General features: G+C 42.2%; 1 protein-coding gene across 1 annotated transcript in view; it reads right to left on the reverse strand.

Moving 5' to 3' along the window:
• Nucleotides 1–309: 309 nt before the first annotated feature.
• LOC123962258 (proteoglycan 4-like) overlaps nucleotides 310–9,801 on the reverse strand; it is a 49,556-nt gene continuing 40,064 nt past the window's right edge. The window contains exons 15-20 of the mRNA XM_046038285.1: nucleotides 8,247–8,315; nucleotides 7,430–7,692; nucleotides 5,662–5,797; nucleotides 4,950–5,039; nucleotides 3,338–3,448; nucleotides 310–3,205 (exon numbers count right to left, since the gene is read on the reverse strand). Coding sequence (XP_045894241.1) covers nucleotides 2,619–3,205; nucleotides 3,338–3,448; nucleotides 4,950–5,039; nucleotides 5,662–5,797; nucleotides 7,430–7,692; nucleotides 8,247–8,315 — 1,256 coding nt within the window. The 3' untranslated portion in view covers nucleotides 310–2,618. The remainder of the gene's footprint in view (nucleotides 3,206–3,337; nucleotides 3,449–4,949; nucleotides 5,040–5,661; nucleotides 5,798–7,429; nucleotides 7,693–8,246; nucleotides 8,316–9,801) is intronic.

Raw genomic sequence — 9,801 nt, forward strand, 5'->3', positions numbered from 1 at the left:
TTGCAGTTACATATTTACAAGGTCACGTATATTTAATTAGAACAAGGGAAACATAAAAAATCTAGTTGTGTTACTTTTGACCCTCCTGTGTGTTTTTCTGAAAAATGGTACTTTGGCCCCTGCTCTCCCCTACTTTACTCCATTGAGTTGGTATATTAACAAATAAGAAAGGCAGAGTTAATCAGATTTTTTTATAAAATGCTGACATCACTATGGCATCATCATGATTATTTTCTCTGACATGACAAGCTCCTCCATAGAGAAAGACATTAAACAGACCCAAAATAAAAACAAGACAGTACAACATTATGACACAACTCATAATTTTAATAATCATTAACAAGTATAGGTATGGATTTACACTCTGTTCATAACTTTGTTTTTGTTTGTGTTATGTCATTTGTACATATTCTGTGCGTGCAAGGCAAATATAAACATGAAGGTAGAAAATAAATTCTCCCTCAGCATGAGATGGAGGTTCAGGTCGCTGACAGCACAAGGAACTGAACTTCCAAAAACACACCATTCCCCACAACCACCCTGAGAGTTTGAGAGACTTAACACTCATGTTGTCATCTCAAACAATATCTGATCATATACTGGTCTTTTATAGGGATCGTATCTGGTCCTCCTGTGATATGATGGATATGGTAATTACGCATAATTATACATGATTGTCAAATGGAATGACTGAACCTGAATTGATTTGAATTCTGTGATTCCACAGAAATATGCAGAAACATGTATCGCTTTAGTGTCCCATGCATTAATCTGAAGATTCTAAAAGGCTTTACATGAGAACATCTTAACAAGCAATAGAAATAGAAAGGGACATTTTCCCACATTGATGGGATTGGACTTGTTAGAAAAAGAAAGGAAAACAATTTGACATCATTTTCAATGTAAAAAAAACTATAAGAAAATAACCAGAAAGAAAAAAACTATTTTGTTTAATTGTAAATGTTTTTTAAGATGTTGGGAACCACCTCTAGAAACATCAAATTAAGGCAAAAATTTAAGATTTATGTACTGTAGCTTAATCTTAGCCCGTTTCCAAACCTCCAACTTGCCGCCCACATTTATAATTCTGCTGAGTGAGTGGTCTGCTGCTGTTCCCCTGATTGATCTTTCCCTGTTGGAAAGACAAGTTTCTAACAAGTTTCTGATGTAAACTGCAGGACCACTGTAGTAATGGTAACTAGTTAAATGAACATGCTTGACATGAAACAAATTATTTTGTTTGACATGAACACTTTCAGTCAAGCCTGTCTTGACACTGAGTTGATAGATCTCACAGGAATTGATTTGGGGCTAAAAACCTACCTCCCAAACAACTAACAGAGGCCAGTGTCAGACTGGCAACTCAATCTGAATATCAGGCTAATGACAAAAATATAAACAGAGGATTAAGAGTGGATAAAAAGATTAAAACATCATGCAATCAAAGTTTGATTGATTAGGATTTAAACATTTACCAAGAATCCCCAATTAAAAAATGAATGGGAGCAAATGAGCTTAATGTGTCTTTACGTAAATGAATCACTTAAATCTAAGCCACAATAAAATTGTCAATGTAGTTAAAGAGGCATTTTTCCTAAAACCTTGTCATCTTTTGGAAGGAGACAGCAAAGTAAAAAAGATTAGAATTTTCTGGCCATAAACTACATCATGGGCCTTGAAAACCCTTTATCAAATCATAATAACATGTACGTATGAGCAGGTGATGCAAATGTGTCTTTGACATGATGTGTCACAACGTGTTGATGAACTACACTCACAAGCATGAGCCATGAGCCATTTGTGTGTACAATAAAGATTTCACAACCACCCAGCTGATGCTAGCTTTGTCCCATTTCAGACTCGGCCTCAGTCTCAGCCTCAGTGTGTTCAGAATGAAGGCAGAGTGAACTTTAGAAGCGGCATGGTTGCATATTACTCAATGCAAAGATGCCAAGTGGGTGCAGATTTCCCTTGGATGGTGCAAACTGAGGCCGAGAGTTAAATGTAAAAGTTTAAACATGTTTAAAGTTTTAACAAAAATTAAACGGTGAGCAAAACAGAACAACATGATGTTCTTGGTCATTTTTGACATCAGTCAGAGGACGAGCTGCCAACGCACACAGACACACAGCCAGTGCTTATTTCCAAACTAGCTATAGCTAACATCTGTACATTTGCTGTTTGGGGCTCACACAAACTAAAACAGATGGTGTGAAGAGGCACTCCTCATCAACTCATTTAAAAACAAAGTGTTAAAGTAAAGTAAAACAAATCAAGTTTATTTTCATTATGTTGCCCTCTGGCTAACAGATGAAGTTTGTCCTGGGTACGTTATTTGCATGAATCTGATCACTGGACCATTATTGCAGTTTGTGCTTATTCACCTCAAACAATCAATACCAACTACACAGACGTTAGCTCTAAACTAGCAATAAAAATATGCACCAACCCTGTGCAAATGTACTAAGTTACATTTGGCTCTCAGGCTTTCAAAGAGAACATCCCTGACATGGGACACGGCAGCTGTTTTCTACAGGAGGGTACAACATTCATCTACTCCCAATTCCTGATCTCAGTGATGTCACAGACCCTACCCTCCTGTCTCTCCCAGGTGTGTCTCAGGTAAGAGGGGGCTCAGTTCTTTGGTCTGCTGGCTCTACCCTCATTGTGTGCTGTTGAGAGCCCGTTTCTCCTCTCTCCTGTGTGCTGTTTCTCAGATCCACTGTGGCTGTTAATGTGCCAGGGCTGCCCTCCTTGTGGGACAAAGATTGTACTTGGGGGGTTTCCAGGGATTCAGATGCAGCTGGAATTGTGCTGGGGGTCTTTTCTTGGGGTGGAGGGGATACCAGCAGATTTTCTAGAGGTTGGGGCAATGCTGGGGCTGTGCTGGGGCTCTTTTTCTGGGATTTGGGGGTTAAAGGAGGTTTTTCCATGGTTTCAGTCAGAGCTGGAGGCCTTTCCAGGATGGACGGAGCTTTGTTGAGGGCTGCTGCTGGACTGAAGAGTTGGGGTGCTGATGCTTCTTGTTGAGCCTGAGCTGCAGAGGAGGGACACCCAGAGTATGGGGATTCCTCCTGCCCCGGAGGGGGGTGCATGGAGTCAGCTACCATCCCTCCACAGCCAGTCCTTTGTCCCTCTGCCTTCAGTTCCTCCTTCTGGACAGCCTCCTTCTTTTCTTCAGCTGTCTGTTTCCCTGTGTCACTGGCTGGGTAGATGAAGAACATATAGACAGGGGCAAGAAAATGTTTAGATCACAGATGGAAAGAAAAACAATGAATCAAAGAATAAGAAAACTAGAATGTAAGTTATGAGCATGACTGATGAACACCGGCCTTACCCACGGCTCTTTGTGCTTTCTCCCCACTAGATGGATATTCAATGCAGGTGGGCAGGTCCCCTCTGTTGCCACGGAAACGGATGGGCGACCTCTGTAACACTGCCTTCAGCTCTGAGACAGATGGAGTGAGAGAGGGAGGGGCTTGAGACTTATTTGAGACCAATAGCTCATCTTTATTCACTGTGTGAAAATAAACTAAATGCCAGCCATACATTAGAAGATACACTCTGACACATTTGAGGGTATGCACGTGACGTCATAGTACACAGACGTCACTGCAGTTATGCTCACTGTGACACTTGGGGGTTTGTTTTGTTTTCCTGTTTTTTCCCTCTCCTTGTATTGTGTGGGCATGCTTGTGTGAGTGTGTTTTGGGTGTGGCTTGGAGATGATCACCTAGTGGAGCGACACACCTGGTGGCAGTCCTCATCAGCGCCTGGCTTCAAGATGTGGGCTTTCCTTATTTCACACCTTCACATGATTGACAACCTCTTGCCAACTACGTTTTCTAGTATTACTCTAGTCACTCTAGTGTCTTTTGTCTTCAGGACTAAGCTTTTTTTATTTTTTCCTTTTCTCAAGATCTCTGCTCCTTGTGTGTTTTTGTGCTACCCGGAGGATATCTCTTGGAGCGCCAGCTGCTTCAGCTCAAGACTGCCTGCCCATGCTCAATCTGAATCAAAGAATAGACTCTCCACCTTGTACCATCTCCAGTCCATTCTTTGTGTATAAAACCCCTAAACCAGGGCTGAGTCAGCGCTGACAAAATGTAGCTAAATCTTTATTTCAGTGGAAACGGTGGTGCCTTGAACACACTGTTCTGTATGCAATGATTGTGTACACAACAGCACAATGATATTTTTACTGCCTTTAACACAGCTGTGTTGTGGCAGATTGGTTAACATCTCTTATATGCCCACAAATGGGAGAAAAACTCGAAGCCCGTTGCGCAACGTTGTACAACTTTTTGAGGAAACATTTTGTTCAATCAGAAAACATTGCAAACCAGTGCAAAACGTTGTGAGACTGAACTCTCCCCTGAACTTGCATTGAGTATTCTGTGTCCGCACCGTGGTCCACTTCCTTACTCTAACATTTAACACCCTGCCCGATTTTTCACCTCTGCTCAAAAAATTACAAAAACTGTCAGACACTGCCCTCTAATTCCACCGTCAACAAGGTGTGGCGGTGGTTTTGGATGCTGTCGCATGATCTGACAAGCCCTTGAGGTGAAGCATACTGACGCCTTAAGCCTCTGCTTCAGATAGAGGCTTTCATGGATATTTTTGCAGCTCTGTTTAGTTGTAAACATGTATGTATTACCATTCATTTCCTCCAGCAAAGCTGTGATACAACAAAATAGTTTCTTACTGTTCCTGATGTCATGTGAAAACTACAGCTGAGCATTGGCCCATTGTCAGCCTAAGCAAAAGTAATAAAAAATAAGTATAAATAAGTATTATTTATATTTAACAAGAGGTCTGTGTGGTTTATGGTACTCACTCTGAGGTTGTTTTTATTTCTTACCTTACTGTTATTGCTTTTGGTATTCAATGCTACTGGTATTTAGTATTTTTATGTCTTCATTAAACACTCCATTGTCAAGTCTCACCTTGTGTCATGGCCAAAGCGTCCTCGTGGACAGACACAGCTCTGCGCTGTGGCAGGGGCTTCATGTGTTGGCGTGGCTTAGGAAGACTCTCTAAGTACACAAAAGCACACACACACAGGCTTTGAATCAACTTTTTGAATCTTCAGATATGGTTACAAGTAAATCTATCTACCGTACACACTGAAGAGAGTGAACAAGAGGGACCGTCAGGCAGAGAACGGGACCCTGAAATGATGGATCATATACTTTTAAGATCATATTATAATATTATTGGGAATAATGTTATGTGAATGTACATTTAAATGTCACACTTAAATGTAACCAAACCTAACTGAATTCAACCTTAAGTAGGTTCTATCCATCCTTACATTTTCGTTTCTTCCGATGTAGTTTTACAGCATTTCACACCTTGATTCATGTGATTCTGAAGACTCTCGCATGGTGCCCATGTGACTCAGATGTGACTGTGATGATACTAAATGCGTGTGGCTGTTAGCATGAGGAAGGTGCAGACTACCACGAGCCTCCTCTCAAACACAAAGCGTCAACAGCTGCCTCTTTTCAGCTGACCGTCTCCCACAAATCCTCCCACTATAAACACACCACACTGACTGGACCATATTTATTTCTCATAAAAGCTCATGACCTAATATATCAGCCCAACCCTAATTTGGATGAATTATTTGGTTTTATTGAGATCAGCTGGACGTACCTTCGGTCACTGATTGTGCTTTCTCAGAGCGATCCTGTATGCTGGGACCCCTCCATGGAGATGGGGCTGGATGAAGCAGCTCTTTCCTGGGAGACAGTGCTATGGCTGCACACCGGGGACCCTCCTGGCGTCCATTCTAGGGAGATCAGAGAGATCAGAGGGTGCTCAGTGGGACGTGTTGTAAACAATATGACTATAGTATTATATGTTATAAATAGGCAGTAGATTGTGGTGATATTCAACAAGAGGTGTGAGAGGTGTTTCTAATATTTAGTCCACCCTCATTGATACATGGGGTGGAAAGTAATGTTAGAATTTAACACCTAGGTTTACTTAATAAACATGATAACATTTCAAGATTGGAGGAAACAAAAGTACTCATTGTCTCCCACGACTGGAACAGCAGTTAGAACAGCATAAGACAGTAAAACTCTCAGTGAAAGTGAAATAGACAAACTAAAACATTGTTTATCAGAAACAATATTAGTAGTTCCCAAGCTGTGCAACAGAGGGCTTCAGTCTGTGTATTGTACCACTGAGAACTGCATAACCCTACTGTAAATATCTATCGAATATCATTATCTGATCTGGTGAGTTTTTATTAAAGAGGTCATACCACGCTTATTTTATTTAGGGGCTGTACCAGAACAGGTTTAAATGGTTTCATTTAAAAAAATTTTTTTGTCGTACTGCACATTGCTGCAGCTCCTCTTTTCACCCTGTGTGTTGAACTCTCCGTTTTAGCTACCAAGTGAAGCGTCTCACTTCTGTTTGATCTTTGTTGGGTGTTGCACGTGCGCAGTACATAGTTTAAGACTACTAGCCAATCAGAAGCAGAGTAGGGCCGGTCCTGACAAGCAAGGTAAGTTCAGCTGGTAACTGTGGCTTCCATTTAGCCGTACATGATCTCGAACCAGCTTCGCAACCTAGACTGGAGCAAGACGTTTCAGAGTGGTAAGTTATTAATTTGTAACAATTGTATCTTTCATACATAACGTTTTACTAGTGCACTGGTGTGTTGGTAGGGATGGTGGGGGTGAGGGGGAGCAGTGGATGGATGTCTTGTCACTGTGGGTGCTGCAGCTCAGTGTGTTTCTCCACTAGTGTTTTTGAGGGCGTGCCTGACTAGCTGCTAGGCGAGCATTATGCCCCCTGTTACATAGTGATGCAGATAGGTTACAGAATTAAAGGCTGGACTACAAACGAGGTGGACTTTGTCTCCCCTATATTAAATTATGCTTCAGATATGGTTTGAAAGAATCTAAAATAGCAGACTCTACATGAATACAGCTTCATGATGGTTTTTAGGTGTTGCTCCTAAATTGGCTGTTCAGGGTGAATTAATTTTTCTTTGTTTTAAATTTATCTTAATATTTCTCTTATTTCTCTTTTATGTGTCTGATTATATTTGTATTCATTTATTTATAATTCTCATTTAATTTTCTTAGTTTATCTTATCTAATAAGTTTGCAACGCAGACTCTTTTATTACTGTTGTAACATGGGTATGCTGGTATTTTAACACAGTGTCAAGCACCTTGTATTGCTATTTTGTACCAAAGGCGCTAAACAAAGAAAGTCTGATTTATTGATTAATATGGGTTGGATTCCTAGATCAAGAAGGCAAAAATGTGGAATGATAACACTGTAGAATTGTTCGCTTAATATGCCATAACAAAGGGTCAATAAGTGCTGTTTCTAAAGAAGCTGATATGCGATATATGTATAGTAATAATTTATCATGCCGCATGAACACAATAAAAAGTTACCTGTGCTGGAGCCTCTCCTGGCTTGCAATCATGAGTGTGTGCTCTGAGCTTGACTCTCTCTGCTGGGTTGCTAGAAGGAGGCGCAGAGGAGGGATGAGCTCCACCTCCTGCAGGAGCAACCGGGGTAGGGAGGGGGGGCTTGGCTGCGACAGCAGGTTTGGGTGGCAGGGAGCCAATAGGGCGCTCGGGGAGGGCTGGCTTCGGATGAAGGAGAGGATCCAGTGGGATGGTGTCCTGTGCTCTCATAGGATGCCTGGGATCTGCTGGAAACAGAAGGTGAACAGAGGTTCTGAGACAGTAAATCACTAGTGACAATCACTGTGAGAGATGCAGGTTGGTGACTCCACCGATGACTCCTGGATGGACAGATGTTCATACAGATGTAGACTAAAACACAGAAAGGATGGCAGCACACCACAGGCCCAGAGACATCAGAATGTTTGTGGTACACCAAGCAGGAACCTCCAGGTCTGAAAAGTGAATCCAGCAGGTGGCGACTCCACTGTTTGCCAAAAGAACTCAATGGTCTCGTAGTTCTAGGTCTAGGTTGCTAGGTCTTCTTCAACACAGCATGAGGTTCATTTAGTAAATCATTCCCATTTAGAGGAAAATAGATCATTAAGCAGGGGATACTTTAGGACTACCTTGTGAGTGACAAGTCGCGACCATGGCAACCTATTAATAAGGATAGAGGCAGTGCAGTACAATAGTTTTTGGACAACAATGGAGCTCTATGCCACATTGGAATAAAATCAGGCTGTGATAAACACACAATACATGTCATTTCATCATGAAATGGGGATAGATAACATGATACCTGATGAAGTGGACATGGTTCTGGGCTTCATGTATGTGGGAGGTGGTTCAGGTTTGTCCAGGATAGCACCTGAGGGACAGAGACAGCAGATAGTAATACAGCTGAGACGCATTTTAGTCCAAGCTGTAAATGTGATGAGTACATGAACCTTGGGCTCAACTGAAAGCATTGTAATTAAGTTACACAGCTGTAAGTGGTAGGCCCCCAGACACATTTTCTTGATGATGACTTAGAAAGAGAAGACTGGAAAGAAGGCAAACTTTAAGGAATGTTCCTCAAATACAATAATCTCTAGTTTCATCTCAGAACACAGTCCTGTGTGAAAAAGGACAGCCAGATTTGGGAAATTCCAGTACGAGTGTGAGCTGCAGTGAGATACATTAGAAAATATGTACACTGACCAAATGAAGACCAGCAGGACCTATTCAAACAGATTCAGGCCTACAGCGGTGATCTCTGTGAAGATTCTCAGTATTCCAGGTCATAGTTATCCAAAGAAGGTTAAAGTCAAGGGCAACTGGACTTGGTTGAAGATACTAGAAGACGTATTGACCCTCATTTAAAGGACTTCTTCAGTTCTGACTGACTGGCAGGGAAACTCAGCTATTTAACCTCAGTGAGGTCGATACCGCTGGTTCGTTAGTGTTCCTGGCTGTTACGGCTGATGTAACGACATCATTATGGTCGTTAGGACTACCCGAGGTAGACTGAACGAACATCGTTGGCATCCTTACCTGAGGCCAATAGGTTATGTTTGTTGAGTTTCCCGGGAAGTGATGAAAGGACCGCCACGGGTTCACCAGTATCCCCGATTGTGGCGAACATCTACATAGAAGTGGAGAATAAAGCCCTCAACTCTTTCAGAGGAACAGCACCGAGCCACTGGTACAGATATGTGGACGACACCTGGGTCAAAATTAAAAGCCTTCACAGAACACATCAACTCTGTGGACAGTAACATCAAGTTCACACGAGAAGATGTTCACAACAACAGTTTGGCCTTCCTGGACTGCGCTGTACACATTGAGGAGGACAGGAGCCTGCAGATTGGTGTTTACAGAAAACCCAAACACACAGACCAATACCTACTCTTCGATTCCCACCACCCACTGGAGCACAAGCTAGGGGTCATGAGAACACTGCACCACAGAGCGGAAAACATACCAACAAGCGCCCAAGCCAGAGAGAAGGAACAGAACCACCTGAAGGGGGCACTTACAGCCTGTGGATACCCTAAATGGACCTTTGTGAAAACAGCCACAAGATCCAAGAAGAACAAAACTACAGGGGAGGAAAAGAAGGTCAAACGCAACAACATTGTGATTCCATACGTGTCTGGAGTATCAGAGAAACTCAGGAGGATTTTCAACAAACATAACATCCCTGTGTTTTTTAAACCCAAGAACACACTAAGACAGATCCTGGTCCACCCCAAAGACCGCACACCCAAACACAAGAAAAGCAATCTAGTGTATGCGGTCCAATGCAGTGAGGAATGCACAGACCTGTATATTGGGGAGACTAAACAACCACTACACAAACGCATGGCTCAACA

The sequence above is a fragment of the Micropterus dolomieu genome, linkage group LG22 (assembly GCF_021292245.1).
Source record: "Micropterus dolomieu isolate WLL.071019.BEF.003 ecotype Adirondacks linkage group LG22, ASM2129224v1, whole genome shotgun sequence".
In the NCBI taxonomy this organism is placed as follows: Eukaryota; Metazoa; Chordata; class Actinopteri; order Centrarchiformes; family Centrarchidae; genus Micropterus; species Micropterus dolomieu.